The 20,921-nt window shown below is 48.4% G+C and overlaps 1 protein-coding gene across 2 annotated transcripts in view; it reads left to right on the top strand.

The window, feature by feature from the left end:
• Positions 1 to 20,805, top strand: part of erf (Ets2 repressor factor) — a 27,207-nt gene extending 6,402 nt beyond the window's left edge. The window contains exons 2-5 of one of the 2 annotated variants that reach the window (XM_076301977.1): positions 9,181 to 9,400; positions 14,502 to 14,617; positions 15,326 to 16,296; positions 16,558 to 20,805. In XM_076301977.1, coding sequence (XP_076158092.1) covers positions 9,181 to 9,400; positions 14,502 to 14,617; positions 15,326 to 16,296; positions 16,558 to 17,211 — 1,961 coding nt within the window. In that variant the 3' untranslated portion in view covers positions 17,212 to 20,805. Of the gene's footprint in view, positions 1 to 9,165; positions 9,401 to 14,501; positions 14,618 to 15,325; positions 16,297 to 16,557 lie in introns of both variants that reach the window. The other variant, XM_076301976.1, reaches the window with a different exon arrangement.
• The last annotated feature ends 116 nt before the right edge of the window (positions 20,806 to 20,921 follow it).

The raw sequence follows: 20,921 nt of genomic DNA, 5'->3' as shown, positions 1-20,921 counted from the left end.
GATTGACCGGGGCCTGAACTGAATGAGCTGGAAAAGACCAGCCATACCTACAAGACCACCTGTGGGGCAATGTAGACAGGAAAAACTAACCCCCCCACCCCACACACACACACACACACATTTGGTTTGCTTGCAGAGGTATCCTCACCAGCCATTCAAACAACTTGGCACTTACATTTTGCTCACATGCACACATTCATTCGGATAACAAGCACACACATGCACGGATACAATCATCTTACACAAACTTTTACACACCCTGGCCTCTCACTCAACCGCTCATTCTCCAGCAGAGACAAATGTCCAGAGCCCAGACAAGCGTCTCTCTGCCGCCCCGAGGGCTGATGGTCCCGTCTACGGGTGAGTGGGGGAGGGGACACTGCACGGCGCTGTCTACACTCTCCCAACACCCCACCCCCATGACCACCCCCTGCCCTGACACAATCACTCCCCACCGCTGAGAGGGTGACCCTCATTACCATCTATCCCAATACAAGGGGTGGGGGAAGCTGCTGCCATTATTGAATACCAATACCCCCTAGTTGTTAGTGAAATCAAACGATGAATGGCCCTTCATCTCTCTCGGGATAAGGGTTGCGTGATCTCTGTACTGTCAATGATGCACCCATTATCACTATGGAGTGAAGAGGCACGGCTAAATAGTTTGATGGCACAAAGAAGTACAACTCTGGGCCCTTAAGCTCCAAACACACTAGGAACAAAAAAACTCTAAACACCATAGCTAGAGGAGGCCATTTTCCCAGTCTCAGAAACAAAAACGGTCCCTTACTCTGCCACAGAGGGTGCAGACAGACAATAGTGAAACTTAACAACCTGGGTTCGAGTCCGGTGCGGGTCATTTCCCGATCTCACTCTCTTCCACTCGCTTCCTCTTGGTCTCTTCACAGTCCTATCCTAAAAGGGGAAAAAAAGACACAATTTTATGAAAAAATTAAGAGAGCTCTGCACATTTTTCTGATGTCATCCTACGTACAGCTGAGTGACATTTTAATGAGTTGATGGTCATATTCGGACCACTGCAAATTTGAATATGACCGCCAACTCATTCGAATGTCACTCAGCAACTGTAAGATGACATCAGAAAAATGTGCAGTGGTTTCTTAAATACAACTCTGGAAAAAAACTAACTTTTTTTTTGAAAAAAAGTCAGGTTAACTGTTGAGCAAAACTTGTGTTATTTACCATCGCCTTCCTTTTAGGAAGTCAGACAGAGAGAAAAGTGGGTGAAAAGGTCATGCTAGTTGGACCTGTTTGACAGATAAGCTTGATCAAAGCCCTGCCACCCGATAAGATATTAAGAGTTCAGCCACCCGCAGATAGGCTGAGACGTCACCGGCACTTCCCCTGCCTCAGCTGTATCTGAGGACTTTTGCCTCTCTTCCAGGAAAAAGAGGTTTCCACCTGTGATTATCTTAAGGGCGGCCATTTTGATGCTCAATCTGCACTCTCTTGCTCAGAAGCCTAGGGGAACTTGATAAGCTTTGATCTATTGGCTCTAAGTCTTGGCCAGATATACCTCGAGAGAATTTTGTTCACCTTTTTCACCCCACCCCCCCAACAACCCACTCCCACTCTTCCTTTGCTGATCAGTTGAAGAGCCACTCTTCACTCTTGTTGCTTTGCTGAGCTCTGCTTTGCTCACCTCACCTACATTCTCTGAGCCTCGGGGGCAGGAAAACCCCCGTGGGTGGCAGCCGGAGGCCTGTAGGGGCCTGTTCACACTTTCAGCATGCCTGCAGGGGCTTGTTTGCTCTCTCTGGGCCACTTTTTGTTGCCTGGGCCTCTGATCACTCAGTGCCTCTCAGAGGCCTCTTCACTCTTTTGATTTTTGTTGTAAGAGTGACCATTGTTTATAAACGACTGAAGGGATTGACCATGCCTGAATGCTCAGGTGAGTGGAATCTGTAGAATCTCCCGCAGGGTGACCCTGGAAGACAAACATGTGAGGAATTCTAAACTTGGTAGACTCTAATTAGTCTCTTTTTCACAATAGAGGACAGTTCTCAAGGGTCAGTCCTCTGTAAGTTCCTTTTGTGACTTGGTAGTTGCCTTGTTTTGAGTTAAACTCTGGGGACTACTGAAGCCTAGGGCAACAGGCGGGAGAGGTCTGCTGCCATGGCCTTGCTGACCCCAGGAGGCTGCGTCTGGGTTCTGGCCGGCTGCTCTCCGCTCCCTCCTCCCTGCCTCTCCGCTGCAGCAGAAGCCGAGGAGTTGGCTGCCCACCCAGAGCGCCGTGCCTCTGTCTCGCTGGTCGTCCATCCATGACTGCTCTAATCACAGGCCTAGACCGTGGAACAGCCCTGCCTTGTGTCTGATTTCTGTCTGGCCAGAGTTGGCGAGCGCACCGCTCGTCTGGCCTGCCATGCCCCTTTCTCTCTCCTCTTTATTCTCTCTCTTTTTTCACTCTTTCTTTCTCTCTCTCGTTCTCTCTGTCAGGAGAGGCCATGGATGTGACCATATCTTGGCGTCATGCATTGTTACACACATACACTCTCACACACACACACACACACACACACATACTTGCCAGCTTCTACTGGTGCAGTGTTACCCTTATGATAGAGTTTGGATGTCACAATGACCTAGAGCTATATGGGTTAGGCACACTCCCACACAGACACACATGCATAGCCTACATACACATACTCATTCGATCATCCCTGGCCTGCCTCAGTCCTTGTGTGGAATGGTGCCCAGACACCTGTCCAGTCCGCTGTTACAGTAGAAGAGTCTTAGATCATTGTTTTGCTGGCGGGGGTGCTTTGTCTAACAGGAGCTATTTTGGCTAGCCTTTCACAGCTCTCACACTCCAGTATGCCTGACTGGAAGTCTGTGGCCCTGAGAAAACACACTCACTCTCTCTCGCTCTCTTTCTCTCGCTCTCTCACACACACACACACACACACACACACGCTCTCTCTCTCTCTCTCTCTCTCTCTCTCCCTCTCCTCTCTTCTGTTCTTTGGTTTCCTTTAGACTTTTACACTATTCATAACTCGGGACAAATCCCTCTCATGTGTCAACGGATATTTTAGTGTGCCGCTCTACAGAAGCCATTTGCCTTAGAACCTACCTAACATACATTGGCTACTGCTTTGAAGTGTGCTGAAGTACCATGCCCACTTTACACTTATGGAGATTGACAGTGGAAATGGGACAGTTATTTGAAATGTTTTTGTTTAATTGTTTTTTTAATTTGTTTTATTTACCACACATGCTCAGTGGTGTGTGTGAATGTTTGTGCTTTACAATGTTCTATCTTAATGCACACATGGTCATACTTTGTGAAGACCTGAATGTGTTACATGTACAAACTTGTTATTGGTGAGTTGAACGTGTGTGTGTGTGTGTGTGTGTGTGTGTGTGTGTGTGTTATGTAAGCGTGATGTGTGGTATCATGTGAGGCCTGGCACTGTGCACCTGCAGATGACTCGTGTTCTTTTGATGTGCTCCTCTCAACCTGGTTGTTTCTCCTCTTTCTCTCTCCGTCTGTCTCCTTTTCTCTACTTCTCTCTTTTTTTTTCTGCTAGTCTCTCACGCTCAATGCACCGCTCTTCCTGCCTCCGCCTGCTTTCAGTCTTACTCGTTTCCTCCTCTACCTTTTCCTTTCTTGTGGTGTTCTGCATCTTTTACTCTCTCGCTCTTTCTCTCTGTCTTTTTTTTTTTCACTCTCTTTCTCTGTTCTGTCTTCTGTTCCGTCGCGAGCGCGGGTGCGTAAGCCACACTACTGGTGTGAGGCTAGCGTGGTGTGTCGTACTGAGGATGTCGCATTTCCTGTACTCGAGGCGAAATGCGGCTTCTTCCCCGTGCTAGGCTGCTTTTGGCCATTCTTCCGTGGGGCGCAGGGTTTTCGAGTATTCTTTCAAACGCCTCCAACGGCTTAGCCGAATGCTAATGCCGGGGGTCCAGCATTGTGTGTGTGTGTGTGTGTGTGTGTGTGTGTGTGTGTGTGTGTGTGTCTGTGTCTGTGTGTGTCTAAGGAGGGCCACCATCGTCTCACTGGCTGGTTACCCTAGGTTACGAGTTGGGCCTCATTCTGGGTCCAGCCGTTGGAACCTGTGTGCCAGAAGCGTGTGGTGTGTGTGTGACACACACACACACACACACACACACACACAGAGAGAAGCTTTTTGGAATGTGTCGGCCTCAGTGTGATTGTAGTTAACGTGATTTGGTGGCATTGGGAACAGATTTTATAAATTTCCTCGTCTCCTGCTACGTGTGGGCACAGTGGCGGTGTGTGCTTAGAACTTTTGCACACAAAGCACTAACAAAACACACCTAATCTCACTTTTTTTTTGTTGTTGGATGAGCACACATAAACACCTACAGGCACACAAACACACACCTACACAAACACCTTTCAGTTAAGCCTACATCACACACAAAATACAGTTTGTCCTTTTCTCTCTGTCCCTTTTTTCACTCACTCACTCTCTTTTTCTCTCTTACACACACACACACACACACACACACACACACACACACACAAACAAACACATGCAGAGTATTAGTCATTCCTCCCCCACACATCCACTCTTTTTACCTTTTCCCTGCCGCCACCCTCATTAGCAGATGGAGGCCGACCTTTTCCTCGCCCTAAATATAGCCCCGCAGAAGAATGAGAGGAAGGGAGGGAGCGATGGAGGGACCGCGCAGAACCAGAGGGGGAATGAGTCTGGGGGGCTATTATAACACCCACCCCCTCCCCCTCACACACCACACACACACACACAAACACACACCCACATATGTAGACACACACATGCACAATGGTCCCCTGCTTTTTTTTTTTCTTGTTCATATCCACTCCAAACAGACGCACAGACCGACGTCACTGGGTGTCTATAAAAGGCACTTTATAGCAGCCTGTAATCACAAGCAGAGCGGCCGGGGGAAACGGCCTGTTTTTCACACGTTCCAACAGGTGCTTTCTCTAATGGCGTCTCCTGCTGATTCTGATCAGAACCAGTGTACCCACACACAGACGGACAGTGTTACACTTCACACACATTAGACGTATAATCACCACAGCAATTCATACATGTTGATGCAGGCATACACACACACACACACACACACACACACACACATTTGCAAACAAGACTGCAAAGCACTCCAAACTCACACACATGGAAAAAAGTGATCTGTATTTTTTTTTTTTAAAAACATAGCTGACCAAATAGATCAGTGTAGCTTAGTATGTAAGCACAAGGGTCTTATTCATTCCTTACTGTTATCACTGTAAGTCATTTCAGCTGGCTCAGCAGCTAAAGTACTCTTGTGTGTGTATGTGTGTATGTATTGGAGGGGATTGTTCATCCCTGTGTGTGTGTAGGTTGCCTTTGCACATTTGTTTTCATCTCTGCTGGTGTGCTTGCGTGTGTGTGTGGGGGGTGGGGGTTCTGGATGTGCGTGTGGGGTGTGTTTGTCTGTGGCGTGTTCTGAATGTGTTTGTGCTTGCTCGTGTGTGGGATTATGTCTGCGTGCGTAATGTGTGTGGAGAGGGGGTGTTTGATCACTTTGACTGATCTAAAGAGCATTAGTATCAATCAGTCAGCTAATCTCTGTTCCCTGCCAATACTACCTACGGGCAAGATAGACTGTGCGATGTTATGATAAGGTGTTTATGCACGCAGCATTTTCTCTTCACACCCATGTGTATATGTGTGTGTCTGTGTGTGTGTGTGTGTGTGTGTGTGTGTGTGTGTGTGTGTGTGTGTGTGTGTGTGTGTGTGTGTGTGTGATCCTCACTTGGCTGTGCTGGAGTCTATGTTTGGATATGTTGTCTCTCTCAGGTGGTTTCTGTCTCCAGCAGCTACAACACGCGTCCCAGCGGTGCACCCAGGCCACATGTGTGCGCGAGTTGTTGTTCTGTGTGCATAGGTGCGTGAGTGTGTGTGTGTGTGAGTGTGAGTGTGAGCGAGTACAGTAGGGAGAGAGAAATAGTGTGTGTGTGTGAGCAAGAGAAAAACAGTGCTGAATCCAAAGTGAGCTTGCTCATGTAGAGAGATTAAAAGTGTGTGTATGTGTGTGTGTGTAAGAGAGAGAGGAAGAGAGGAAACTGTGTTTTGGTGTGGTAGGAGTGTAACTGGCGCTGAATAGCTGGGGCAGGAAAGCCCTGTCTGTCTGGTCGTTGGGTCGGCAGGCGTCAGCTCCAGCATGTGTGTTGTGCAGCAGACGCAGCGCAGACGCCACACTCATGTCTGATACACCACTGCTGACAGAAGTCTGGCCTAGCTTCAACTCTGTTTGTGTGTGTGTGTGTGAGAGAGCGAGTGTCGAGAGAGAGACAGAGGGGGGGGGGGGGGGGGAGGGGGGGGGGGGGGGGGAGGAGAGCAAAAGAGTGTGAGCCCCTGTGAGTGAGTGTGTCCCTGTGATGAAAACCTTCAGGGTAATAGGATAGAGTTTGGGAACGAAATATTTTTTGTTTTTGTAGTTGGGGAAGATTTTTCTCTTATTTTTTTATTTCTCCCTCCTACCACAACCCCTCCTACCCTCTTTGTCTTGTGTTTTGGACTTGGCTATTTAAGTTGGACTTGTCCTTGTGTCTCTTTCATTCTATAATCTTTCGTTGAGGCCATTTTCTGTTCTGTTACACGTCTTTGCTGTGTATTTTTAGTGCCGAAAGTGTCTTGTTGCTAGGTGATTGTGGGAGAGGGAGAAAGATGGGTAGAAAAGGATGGAAGCAGAGGGAGGGAGGGAGAGAGAGAGATAGAAAGAGAGAGTCAGTGAGTTAGTGAGGGTACGGCGCGGTCCTTGTGAAAGCTGAATGACAAACACGCTCACGCGCTCGACATGAGTCAGCACTTACGCACACACTCGGCGGGCGCGACAGCTTTGTGCTCACTTTATGTGTGTGTACGAGTGTCTTCTCACGTTGCCTTACCTGCTGAGGTTTTGCGCTGCTTGACGTGTTTGTCATCCACTTTCACTCACAGGCCACAGTTTTGGTGTGTGTGCGTCCTTAATGGATGCTAGTTTCCTTAGTGTGTGTGTGTGTGTGTGAGTGTTTGTGTGTATGTCAGTCAAGCATGTAGTTAATTACATCAGCTCGTTAGCCTGTGCGTCCTGATTGGCTGCGTGGCGGGGTAGGAGCCTGAGGCGGCTGGTGTGGGTCGGAGGCCCTGTTGGTGTGGTGCAGACGGAGGTAAAGCTACTGCTGCCGCACTCAGACCCACGTAACATCTGAGCACGCTCGCATCTCTCTCTCGCGCTCTCTCTCCCTCTCTCCCTCTCCTTCGCTCCCGCAGTCCGCCTGACGTGCGGCTGATGCAAGCCTGGCCTAAGCGGTCCCCATGGCAACCCCTATACGCCCAAACAGAGCAGTCACGAAGGTGTGTGTTCGTGTGTCTGTATGTGTGTGGCAGCGCTTGTGTGTTTTAGTCCGAGCACTGAACAAAGACGCACACATCAGTCCACAAACACACACACACACACACACACACACACACACACACACACACACACACACACACACACACACACACACACACACACACACACACACACACCTCTCCTCTGCCTATCCTGGCCATATCCTGCTGGGTGACAAATAAACTCCACCTTAGTGTTTGACCTGTTGCCCAGGCTCTGGCCCTCCTTATCGTCTAGGGTGGCGTCCCCGCTCCTTGAATCAACCACAGGCATTACGATCCGGTAACCAAGTCGAGATATTAATATCAAGGGCCAGATTGGCCGATGAGCTTCGCGGGGGCCCCCCCATCTTGCCGACCCTCTGCACACGTCGGTTTTAGGTGGTAGTGACATCTGTGTTGTTCATTTTTCAGAGTGACTCAGCCCTCCTCCCCACCGAGAGAGGAAGATGGTGTGAGTGATGAATAAGAATGCGAACGCGAGAGCCGAGTCAAGAGCGCGTGGTGGAAGTGAAAGATTGAAAGGAAAGAGGTAGAGGGAGAAGGAAGCGGGCGGTGGAAAGAGGTTTTTAAAACGAAAGTGAGTGGTTGAGAGGAAGAACGAGTGACTGAGGGGACCATTGATTGATGGTGCAAAAAAAAAAAGGGGGAAGAGAGTGATTCAGTTGACAGAAGATTGACAGAAATTGAAAGAAAGAAGTAGAGGGGAAAAAAAAACAACAAGGGCATAGTCCTGGAGAGCGAAATTGAGAGAAAGAAGGAAAAAGAGAGGGTGAGAAAATAGGACAGATATCCTGGAGTGATTAGTTACACATCTGGTTCCAATGAGGAGTGTGTGTGTGTGTGTGTGTGTGTGTGTGTGTGTGTGTGTGTGTGTGTGTGTGTGTGTGTGTGTGTGTGTGTGTGTGTGTGTGTGTGTGTGTGTGTGTGTGTGTGTGTGTGTGTGTGTGTGTGTGTGTGTGTGTGTGTGTAAAGAGGGAGCAAGCGATGAAGCCCTCAGTCTGTCGGGTGCCATGTAGGCTGGCCTTCTGCTGATGCTGTGTGTTGAGTCTAAGACATGAAGGCATGGAAACACACTCACTTTGTCATTTGCCTCTTTGATTCAGCTACTTCACATACCAAACCACACACACATCATACAGACACACACACACACACACTGCCTGTTTTTCTCAGAGTGAATGTATGTGTGTGTGAGTGGGTGGGTGTTCATTTTTATTTTGACTGGAGCCTCAAGGTTAAAGAACTTGATGCTGTAATACCCTCAAACACATGCCACACAGACACACACACACACACACACATACACACAGACACACACATAGAGACACACACACACACACAACTGCCCTCAATGTTTCCATCACACACACAGACACACTGCCAGTAAAGCTTGTTGTATCACTCCAACATTTGGATGGGATTAGTATAACGATGAGGGCTCATTATAGGAAAAAAAGACTACACTGCCCTGTACACAGCATTTCATTATGAACAATTAACATTTTGCTCGAATTCATTCACGCAGATGGTTACGACTGGAGTAAAGGGATCACAGCACAGCATCTCTTTAACATCAACAGCATTTCGCATTTGAGAATGTACTATAGCAAATACATTTGGTTTCATTTGCGTATGCCCAGAGTGTGATTTGGTTTTAGTTTTTATTTTCCATTCACGTGCCTCTTTTACAACTTAACTTTTTTCAAGTTAATAACCTCCATGGGGCTTCCCCTACCCCCCCTCCTCTTCTTTCCTCTCTCCCCAGGGTTCGCCTTCCCAGACTGGGCCTACAAACCGGAGTCGAGCCCCGGCTCGCGCCAGATCCAGCTATGGCACTTCATCCTGGAGCTGCTGCGCAAGGAAGAGTACCAGGACGTGATCGCCTGGCAGGGCGACTACGGCGAGTTCGTCATCAAGGACCCCGACGAGGTGGCGCGTCTGTGGGGCGCCCGCAAGTGCAAGCCGCAGATGAACTACGACAAACTCAGCCGCGCTCTCAGGTGAGCGAGAGTGTGTTTGTGTGTGTGTGTGTGTGTGTGTGTGTGTGTGTGTGTGTGTGTGTACATACCACCCCGCACGTGTGTTTTTTTACTTACAAGTACAACTTATCCTAGGTAAGTGTGTGTGTGTTTACTTAGAAGTATAGCTTAAAACTAGGTGGTTATGTCATGTACCTACTTGTTTGTGTACCCTCAGGTGAAGGAGGGAAATTGTGTGTGTGTGTGTGTGTGTGTGTGTGTGTGTGTGTGTGTGTGTGTGTGTGTGTGTGTGAATGTGAATACAAAAAATGGATGTGAAGGAGTGTTGTGACCTTTCTTTTGTGTATCTGTGCCATCACAACTCTCTTCTTTCTCTCTCTCTGTCTGTATGCCCTGTTGACAGGCAGTGGCTAGATGTTTTTTATGTCCTGCTCCTTTAGTGCTACAAGGTGTTCTGCTCTCTGTCAGTCCAACCTCCTATTTTTTCATCTTTCTCTCGCTCTCTCCGTCTCCCATTCATGTTCTGTCACTCTTCGACTCTTCATCGACAGCAATCATTCATGTTTTTTTTTGTTTTTTTTTACTTGTCGTCGTTTGTGCGTGTGTGTGTGTGAGATGTGACCCGTTGGTAGTCTCATGTCAGAAGAACCAACCCCGCTCCGCGTCGGCAGCGATGCCAGGAGCCAGTTGCCATGGCAGCGGCCGACACAAAACACTTCAACTCGCTGAACTCGGCGTTGTGCGGTGTCTCATAAAGAGGCGGCCCACTCAGCACTCACATAAGCGCGCGCGTCCGCATCACAGCCAAATGCTCTCTGGGGAGAAAAAAAAACATCCACTCCCACTGCACACAAGGAGAGGAACTGCAGTTACACACTCACAGAAGAAAGCTCACACAGTCCGCACACAATATAACAATATAAAGACACACACACACACACACACACTTCATGTCATTCTTTCCAGGAAGACCCTATAGCCCACACAGGGACAGCACCCACCCACAGTAAGTAAAGTACCTATGGAGTACTTAAAGGAAGTGAACGATAGGACTTGGAAGAACAGGATGAAGGGAGAAATTGTTCAGCCCCATTCTCACTACATAAATGAGTTGCCAGATAGTTGGAGGAAGAGAGAATAGTTAGTTGAAGGTACCTTTGATCCAGCTCATGTATTAGCCACTGGAGCAAGGTGCTGACCCCAAATTCTAGTATTAGATGAAAATGTCTATCTAAGTCAGGGATAATGTATTGTCCGCTGGTCATTATCGGGAAATAAGTCCTGCCCTGAATGGACTTATTTCCCAATAATGATTAGCGGATAATTAATTATTTTTCTGTTTATTATACGGGCACTTGCTAAAATGAGAAAGGAAACTTAACACAATTTAAAAGGATTTTGTTACCGTTTCGTGGCTTCTGCCGGGAAAAAAATAGTTTGCCACACAAACAGAACCTTTCAGAAAGAAATGTTTCTGATGCTGCATAGAATCGTATTACTTGTTGACTTTCACTTTCAATGAAGTTCAATTAGGTAGTGAACAAACTATTCATAGAATGATATGAAAAATTTGAATCGGAAGCACAAAACTCGTTGCCATTGGCTGCGGTGATTTAATTTTTTGCAGTAGTCATTATACAGAATTATCGGACCTCCGGATGTTTGGAAGGTCTGTTCACGTTAATGGAACTTTCTGTAGCATTCTGTATAGCCATATTATAAGTAAAATGTATAGTGCTCTTCACAGACAGGAATTGCAACGTGCTCTACAAGGAATAAATAAAAAGCAAATGCACAATAAAAGGGCATAAGTGCACAAGGCACAAAAGAGGCAGCATAGACAGAACTCTCAAAACAAACATCTATTTGAAATCACTTTGAATAAAACTCTAAAAGGCTAAATAAATCGATGTAAAGGTGTGTGTGTGTGTGTGTGTGTGTGTGTGTGTGTGTGTGTGTGTGTGTGTGTGTGTGTGTGTGTGTGTGTGTGTGTGTGTGTGTGTGTCTGTCTGTCTGTCTGTCTGTCTGTCTGTCTGTCTGTCTGTCTGTCTGTCTGTCTGTCTGTCTGTCTGTCTGTCTGTCTGTCTGTCTGTCTGTCTGTCTGTCTGTCTGTCTGTCTGTCTGTCTGTCTGTCTGTCTGTCTGTCTGTCTGTCTGTCTGTCTGTCTGTCTGTCTGTCTGTCTGTCTGTCTGTCTGTCTGTCTGTCTGTCTGTCTGTCTGTCTGTCTGTCTGTCTGTCTGTCTGTCTGTCTGTCTGTCTGTCTGTCTGTCTGTCTGTCTGTCTGTCTGTCTGTCTGTCTGTCTGTCTGTCTGTCTGTCTGTCTGTCTGTCTGTCTGTCTGTCTGTCTGTCTGTCTGTCTGTCTGTCTGTCTGTCTGTCTGTCTGTCTGTCTGTCTGTCTGTCTGTCTGTCTGTCTGTCTGTCTGTCTGTCTGTCTGTCTGTCTGTCTGTCTGTCTGTCTGTCTGTCTGTCTGTCTGTCTGTCTGTCTGTCTGTCTGTCTGTCTGTCTGTCTGTCTGTCTGTCTGTCTGTCTGTCTGTCTGTCTGTCTGTCTGTCTGTCTGTCTGTCTGTCTGTCTGTCTGTCTGTCTGTCTGTCTGTCTGTCTGTCTGTCTGTCTGTCTGTCTGTCTGTCTGTCTGTCTGTCTGTCTGTCTGTCTGTCTGTCTGTCTGTCTGTCTGTCTGTCTGTCTGTCTGTCTGTCTGTCTGTCTGTCTGTCTGTCTGTCTGTCTGTCTGTCTGTCTGTCTGTCTGTCTGTCTGTCTGTCTGTCTGTCTGTCTGTCTGTCTGTCTGTCTGTCTGTCTGTCTGTCTGTCTGTCTGTCTGTCTGTCTGTCTGTCTGTCTGTCTGTCTGTCTGTCTGTCTGTCTGTCTGTCTGTGTGTCTGTATGTCTGTGTGCCTGCCTGTCTGTCTGTCTGTCTGTCTGTCTGTCTGTCTGTCTGTCTGTCTGTCTGTCTGTCTGTCTGTCTGTCTGTCTGTCTGTCTGTGTGTCTGTGTGTAGCGGGGAGTAAGAGATTGGGGAAAAGAGAGAACGCAAGGGGGATGGAGAGATGCGTGGTGAACTCTGATGGAGGAGAAGAACGTCTGGAGCGCATGAGGGGCGATGGGAGTGACTTGAGTGTGGGAGGCCAAAAGAGTCTGGGGGGAGAACAGAGACATAAAGGGGAGAGATGAGGGATATTAAAAACGAAAAGCGAGTGATTGAGAGAGGCATGTAACGAAAGAGGGAGGATTGGAAGGGATGAGGGGGGGGGGGGGTTGTGATCAATCATGTGGGGGTGCAGTTCAGATGGGGAGCAGGCTGCGCTTTCATCTGATGACTTCTGCAGGCACTCGTCCCTCTGCTCTGCACGTGCTCCATCTCTTTCCTTTTTTCTTCTCTCTTTCTTTCCTCTCATTCTTTTATTCTTTTGTGTGTGTGTGTGTGTGTGTGTGTGTGTGTGGTTTTGAGTTGGAGGTTATATTGTGTGAACAGTCAAATTTCCATGTCTGCTGCTGATTCCACACACACTCACCTACTCTCTACCCTGCCTGACCCTATAGACTAGACATGTCTACTTTCAGTTCCTCATGCATATGACACAAGTCATGTCATACTTAGAACAGTTTCAATCTTTCACACACACCGCATACTCACACCGCATACTCACACTACTTGACAAGTGGCAAACACGTGCCCGCCAGACTTCTATAAACAAGTCCGTCTCATCCTTCTTTTATTTAGTATCTAATCTGCAGTGCAGGTGCGTGCTTTATGTGTGGCACCCGGCCCAATACGGGGGGAATTATGATGGTCCCAACTAGGAAGTGAGCCACTTGGCAGTAGTTGTTAGTATATAAATACACACAGACACACACAGACACACACACACAGACACACACACACACACACACACACACACACACACACACACACACACACACACACACAGACACACACACACACACACACACACACACACACACACACACACACACACACACACACACACACACACATGGGCGAAAGTCACAGACATGCTTAAGAGAGCTCTCTGATCCTTTTGATGTGAGTTCAAATGGTCTTCAAAGAGCTGCTTTTTGTGTGCCTCAGCGTGTTTAACCCTCTGTATGTGTGTTTGTGTGTGTGTGTGTGTGCCCACACTTGCACGTCATGCAAGTGTATACGTGTGTGGGAATGTGTACCCATGAAAGAGAAGGCTTTGGTTGTTGTGTGTGTGTGTCTGTGTGTCATTCTGTAGTGTGATGTTGTTAACGAAAGGCTACCTGTATGTATGTTGGCGTGACTTTGTGTTGATGATTGTGTGTGTGTGTGTGTGTGTTGTCGTGTGTATGAGTTATACCATTTTATGGGTGTGTAGGTGGCACATTGGCATCTGTGCACTCATGTGTGTGTGGGAGTGTATGTGCATGAGTCTACCCTTTGTTGCTGTGTAGGTGGCATGTTGGCGTGTCCAAATGTGTGTGTGTGTGTGTGTGTGTTTATGTGCGCCTGCGAACAGTATGTTCCTGTGGAAAAAAAGCCGAACGCCCTCTCCAGTCTGTGGCCGTATCAAAGCAGGTCCCCACAGCATCTTCAGCAAATGGGCAGATGACTCACCGCTCACAGTGCATATTTAACCAGCTTATCTGCCAGACATGCTCTCTGGTTCACACGTTTGGGGCCGACTGACTCCCCGTTTGGCCTTTTGAATTTTTCGAAAAAAACATCTCCCAGGTGCTGATCCATGTGAAATCCCCGATCGGTGCATCAAGACCATTAGTCGCCCAAATCCCTTGGTCAGGGTTTTCGTTGTCTTTTTTTTTTTTTTCCTACATAGATAATTCAAAAGGCACCTGCCTTGCCCCAGGGTCTGTATCGTCAGCGTTCCTTGACTATGTTGCCGTTCTGACGCCCAGTCCTTTTGTGAATATAATGCTATCGAGTATCGGGGAAAGAGGGGGGGGGGGGGAATCCCCCTGACACACACTACTTACCTCTAAGACACGTTTTCTCCCATCACCTTTGAGCTTGTCTTTGAGCCTGGAAAAACCCTTCACTGATGATGGTTGATCTGTATTGGATTCCCAATCCTGTCCTGCACTCTGAGAGTGTAACCCTGTCTCTCTCTCTTGTCTCTGTCTGCAGATACTACTACAACAAGAGGATCCTTCACAAGACCAAAGGGAAGCGGTTCACCTACAAGTTCAACTTCAACAAGCTGGTCCTGGTCAACTACCCCTTCATAGACATGGGCTCTGCAGGTAGTTCAACAGTGTACTTATAAATTCTTCAGTGCGTGCTTTTTACAGGGCACAGAGATGTGTTTCAATGAAAAAGTGTGTTTGTGTGTATTTGAGATTATTCATTTTTAGTCTGTCTGTGAGGTCATTCCTTGCTCAAAATGGAACCTCATGATCGTCTGTGTGTGTGTGTGTTTTAATGTGGTGTGTCGTATTTGGTGTTAACTGTTGCTATTTTTGGGGGGCTAATGCATGCCATAGAGGCGCTTTTTCCTAAAGAGAAGCCAAACACCAGAGCTTGGCAGCCGCCCCACGACAGGACCGCAGACTGTGAGGGCTTATGGGAAGACGACACGTGGCTCTTGTACCCTCCTCAGAATGGCTTTCTCTCCCTCACCCTCTATCCATCTATTCACTCATCCATCTCTCTCTCTCTCTCTCTCTCTCTCTCTCTCTCTCTCTCTCTCTCTCTCTCTCTCTCTCTCTCTCTCTCTCTCTCTCTCTCTCTCTCTGTATCCATCATTCATTCATCCATCTATCTATTCATCTTCCTTGATACTACTGCCCTCCTGTATCCATCATTCATTCATCCATCTATCTATTCATCTTCCTTGATACTACTGCCCTCCTTGATTCTATTGCCCTCATCCTTTTCCCTGTCCATCAATGTCATCCCTTCTCCGTAACAATGCAATCGTTTGAAAATGTTCTCTCTGTCTGTCGCTCTAGGCAGTGGAGTTCCCCAGAGCGCCCCTCCAGTGCCGTCCGGCGTGGGCTCCCATTTCCGTTTCCCGCCCTCCACCCCCTCCGAGGTGCTCTCCCCGAGCGAGGAGCTGCGCAGCCCGGGCGTCTTCAGCGCGGTGGCCCGCCGCATGGCCCGCGGCTCCGTGAGCGACTGCAGCGACGGCACCTCCGTCACCTCCGAGCTGGAGGAGGCCGGAGGAGGAGGCGCCGGCGAGGAGCGCGGCGGAGGAGGAGGAGGAGAGCGGGCCTTCCGCAGCCTCCTCCACCCCCGCCTGTCCCACGACTCGCTGTTCCGTGTCTACGGGCCGCCGCCGAGCCGCCCGGGACCGCCCCACGGGCCGCCACAGTCTCACCGCGCCCACCCGGAGAACCTGTCCCCGTTCCCGGTGTCCCCGCTCCCGGGCCCCGGGGGCCTGCTGGGGCCCACCCTGTCGCCGGCGCTGTCCATGACGCCCAGCTCCCACCTGGCCTACACGCCGTCCCCGTCGCTGTCCCCGATGCTGGGCTCCCACTTCTCCTTCAACCCGGAGGACATGAAGCGCTACCTGCAGGCGCACACGCAGAGCGTCTACAACTACCACCTGAGCCCGCGCGCCTTCCTGCACTACCCCAACATCGTCATCCCGCAGCCCCATCGGCCCAGCGCCAACGCCGCCGAGTCCAAGCCGCCGCTTGCTCCCCCCTCCCACGCCCACGCTCACGCCCACGCCCACGCCCACTCCCACTCCCACGCCCACCTGCCCCTGCACCACGCTCACCCCCACGGGCCGCCCGGAGGACCTCCAGAGGAGCCGCGCCTCTCGCCCTTCCAGTTCAAGCTGCAGCCTCCGCCGCCGGGACGCAAGCAGCGGGACGGGCCTCTGGGGAGCTCCTCCTCTTCCGCAGCGTCCGGCTCCGCACACCACAACTCCTCCTCAGGGTCCCTCAGCCACTCAGGAGGCACGCCTAAAATTAAGGTGTGTACATCTGACTGATATTAATGTATTCAGTCACTTAGGGTGTCTTCTAACTTGCATTCACATACGGTTTGTGTGTAAAGAACAGTAAGAAACTTTGAGAGGGATACCGAGAACATACTTACACGAATGTAGTACTGGATTGCACTATTATACATTGAACATATATTTGCAAAAGGTAGACGATGCTTGCTTCTGTGTCCATGGATTACAAGATGTACATATATTTCTGAATGTGTGTGTGCGTCCCATGATCCTCAGGTGGAGCCCATCTCTGATGTGGAGTCTGAGGAAGAGGTGGAGGTCACCGACATCAGTGAGGAGGACGAAGGCGATGTTTTCGCCCCGCCACACCACATCAACGGCTTCGGCCTCGCTCTTGTCAATCAGCCCCACCATCCACCACAAGCCGCCGACGACGGCATCGTGGCCGACGAGGATCTGGACGAGGACGTCTTCAAGACCCCTGCCGCGCCGCCCACCACCACCACCACCAGCAGCACCAGCAGCAGCACCAGCGGTCCCTCCGGGGGCCTGGCCCTGCTGGGCCTGAAGATCGAGCCCCGTGAGGTGGGTCTCGGCCCGGCCAGCCCTGGCGGCACCCGCTGCATCCCCCTCAAGCTGCGCTTCAAGCGCCGCTGGAGCGAGGACCAGCGCCTGGAGGCCGGCAGCGACGAGGCCGATGATAAGAAGGTGCGCGCTGCTCCCGAGGAGGACGACGCCGCCGCCGCCGCCGGTCGCGACGAGCAGCCTGGCGGCGAGAGGGACATGGGCGCCTTCCGGCGGGCAGAGAATGGCGGGCGCCGTAGTCCCCCTTCCCCGCTCGTCCTGCCCCCGGCACCCGCCCAGAGGAGGGTGAGCTCTGAGCTGCAGAGGGCCACGGCCCAGCTGTCCCTGGAGAATAACGGCTGCTGATTTTAAACACACACAAACATATATATATATATACACACACACACACACACACACGTTAACATACTCATGCCTACACACTAACAAATATGCTGACACCCTTTTAGCTTCTCCTCACACACATGTGCATCCACACATGGCCATACATGAAACGGAAAACTAACAACTGACACCCACATACACAGTTTAGACACACACAACACTCATTGGCCCATGCTTACTTAGACAGGTAAAGCCTTGGTACACACACACACACACACACACACACACACAAACAGAAGGAAGTGTCCCTTTTTTGATACACAAACATGCATATACTGTGTGTAGAGTTTAAAGCCGGTGCACACAAATCTTTTCAAACTATGTATATTGAAACAAAGTCCTGTTCTCAGTCACATAACCTGCACACACTGTAAATATGACAGAACACGTATACTGACGCTCCACAGTGCCGAGGCAGACACTAAACACCGCTTTTCTCTCAATACTGACACGTCACCGAGCGGCTCAGGACAAAACTCCCTCCCTCATTGGCTTGTGGTCCCCTCGCCCCGCCTCCTTCAGTTAAGCCGGGCCCTCCCATTGGCTGTTCCCGTGGCCCTAAAAGACTGCCTCTTCAGCCAGTGAGGCAGCAAAAAGCTGTCCGGCCTTGTTGTTAAGGGCCCTAGAAGAAGACTTTAATACATGCCTTCAACATCAACAAACAAGAGATTACAGAAGTGCCTGTCCCTTAGTCAAAACACACCATTACGACCCAGAGGGAGAGAGGTGGGGGAAAAACCGTAGGAAACGCAGACAAACATGAATTGCGTCTAAAACCAGACTGTCTAGATGCTCTAGACATGTTTTGACTGCCGGGAGTTCCACTTTATTGCCTCTTCACACCAATGGCCTTCTAGAGTCTGCCTTCTAGCATATGACTATGCCTGATTCAACTTGGTATGAGGGGAGATGTATTCTGTGATTTGTGGGACCGAAAGAAGTTGACAAACTGATAGATAAGTCGCCATTAAACATCCACCATCCTCCGCCACCACCATCACATCCTTGATTAAGTGAGTTTTGGTTAAAGGTCATGCCGCATCAGGCCAAGTGTGTGCAAGTCCTTAAACTCTTCACAGGAAGTCCTTAATTCCTCCTTCGCTGCCCTAGACTGACGACTTGAAAAGAGCAGGAAAGGGGTCTGTGTCTGATCGGCCCTCTGGCATGAGACCGCCTTCCCTGTCATCCTCAGCCAATTGGACCACCCTCATGCCAGGTCGGGCCAATGGGGTTCACCCTTACCAGCAGGCCTTAGGCTGTAGTAGGACTACCTTTTTGCTGGCCTCTGACATTGGGACCATGCTTCAGACTGAGAGGGGCCTTTCTTCACATGTACAGCCAGGATGCAGAAGAGATTTTTAAGTGTTACTTTGCTACCTGCAGTAACCATGGTGATGATGACGAAGAAGATGATGATAATGATAATGATGAGTCTGATGTTGTGATGTTATTTTCTTTTTCCCCTTCCCTGTTCCGGGTTGCTATTACTCTTATTCATTCTATGTCTGGGAATGGAACTGGGGGGAAATTGCCTTATAAGGAAGGCAAGCGTTTTAAAGGCATTGCTTTTGACATTTGCAGTGAAGAGTGGGTCTGGTGTATAATGCTCACTCACTCAAACAAGCGCACACACACACACCCATACACGATGGTGATATTTAGCCAGGGAGTGTATGTATGTATGTATGTATGAATGTGTGTGGGAGTGGGAGTCATCCCTAAAATGTAATGATTTTAGAGCACAAAGTCCAACTCAGGCTGCGTTTTGTGGATGAGGGATTTAGTTTTCTATGCGTTTCAAATGGAAGAATCTCATTCCTGTTGCACTCACACCTATGAACAAATAGGAGCCCCAAGTGAGATGATGGTGCCTTAAAACATAAGACTGCCCCTGCTTTTAGAACACGTACACACACACACAGCCTTTAGAGAACACTTTACTCAAATGCGAGGCACCAGACTAAATAAAACCTCACACTGCCAGTTTGCCTTCATTTTATAGCATGTTTAGAGAGAAGATATACACATAAGTATTATATACAATCTATATATTTGATACAGATGATTTCATTTTCAGAACGTTAGTTTGATATATCCCATGAATAGCTATTTTTAAAATGGTGTAAAAGTGGAAACGCGAGGGAAGATTTTTCCACTTGATTCTAGGCAGATCATCTCAACGCTCTTGTGACAAATCATTGATGGTTGATCCAAACAATAAAAGAAGCCATTGTGCTGCAAGTGATCAAAAAAATGGACGAAGTATCTTATATAAATATATATAAATATATTTACACATATACACACATGCATTTGTAAATAGTCTGTAGCTATAAAATGATGAAAACAGGCCTGTTTGGAGCCATCATGTTTATTTTTGAACAAAATGAAATTTGGTGAGCGATTCTGCTGACAGAAGCAACACTACAGTGAGCGTCTGCCCCACGTAGCAAGGACCTAACCTGTCCAGGTGGACAAAAAAAAAGAAAAAGAAAAAAAGATCCCATATATACAAGCCTAAAGCTAAACCAATCAGAAATGGACCCAGGGATGAAGTCTCAGCACCTCTGTATATTTTTTTCCAAGTCCTTCTTGTGTGCCTCTGGAAACCCTCCTCTAGCAGACGAAGGAGGGTGGGGGGGTCCTCCCCAACCACCCCCCCCCCCCCCCCCCCCTCAGGAGCTGTCGCCTGTGCGCCGTCAAATGAACCCTTGTCTTGAGTTTGGCCCTCGCAGGCTGCATGGCCTCTGAGCAGAGCGAGGCCTCCAATTGGTCCATGCCAGACCTCACCACTGCCTTACTCTTCAGGAAAAGAGAAATAAACAAAACATCAACATGACAAAACAAGTACAGGAACAAATAAAGTTTCCCATCAGTATTGACTTTATGTCTTTATTATTAATATTATAATTATTACATTTTACTGTTCATATTAATTTTTAGTTTTATGTTTCTTTCCAACATTGATACTATTACTGTTATTTCAAGAGGCTCGCCTCGCAGTCAGCCTAACCCTTCCCATGATCCTTTGCGCTCGCGTGTGTATGGACAGTCCTCCCCACGTGTCCCATCGCACACTGCTCTGTTCAGCTGACCTGTGCTGCCGTTGTGGTGATTTGCTGTGTGTTTTTGGCTGCTCCGTGTCGTGAGATGGTGAACCAAGAACATGGGGAGGTTGCTGGGGAGGAGGGACATAATCTCCTATCAAATTATTTGTTATATGTTCTCTTTTTGGCCTTGTGTATATATTATATATAAATATAAATAAAAAATCTTTCTTTTTTTCTTTTTTCTTTAATTTTTTTTGTGGGGGACTACCGGTATGTAAGAAAAGACATTGTATTATTTTACTGTGTAAAAGTCTTTCTATTATATATATATATCACTTCATCTCTTTCTCTTTGTATTTCCCTCTTTCAGCGGTTATGTAACACTCTATAGAGAGAGTTGAGATCTTTCCCATCATGATGAAACATTTGTACTTTTTGTTGGTCTTGTATTTTTTCCTTTTTCTCTTGTAATTAAAACTGTAATCAGGGTTCATTAAAACAGGTTAAAAAGGAGTGTGTGTTTTTGTGTGTTTGAGGTGTATTGGTGCGTGTATTTCCTCAAGACAGTAGATAGCTTGTCAACAATTACTCTAGTCCTTGACTCATCTCTTGGCATCTTAG

Source organism: Alosa pseudoharengus, unplaced genomic scaffold, assembly GCF_046254945.1.
Source record: "Alosa pseudoharengus isolate Yale_2024_CS ecotype anadromous, Long Island Sound unplaced genomic scaffold, YU_APseudo_1.1 YU_APseudo_1.1_scf_23, whole genome shotgun sequence".
Classification (NCBI taxonomy): Eukaryota; Metazoa; Chordata; class Actinopteri; order Clupeiformes; family Clupeidae; genus Alosa; species Alosa pseudoharengus.
This window is presented reverse-complemented; position numbering and strand designations above follow the sequence as displayed.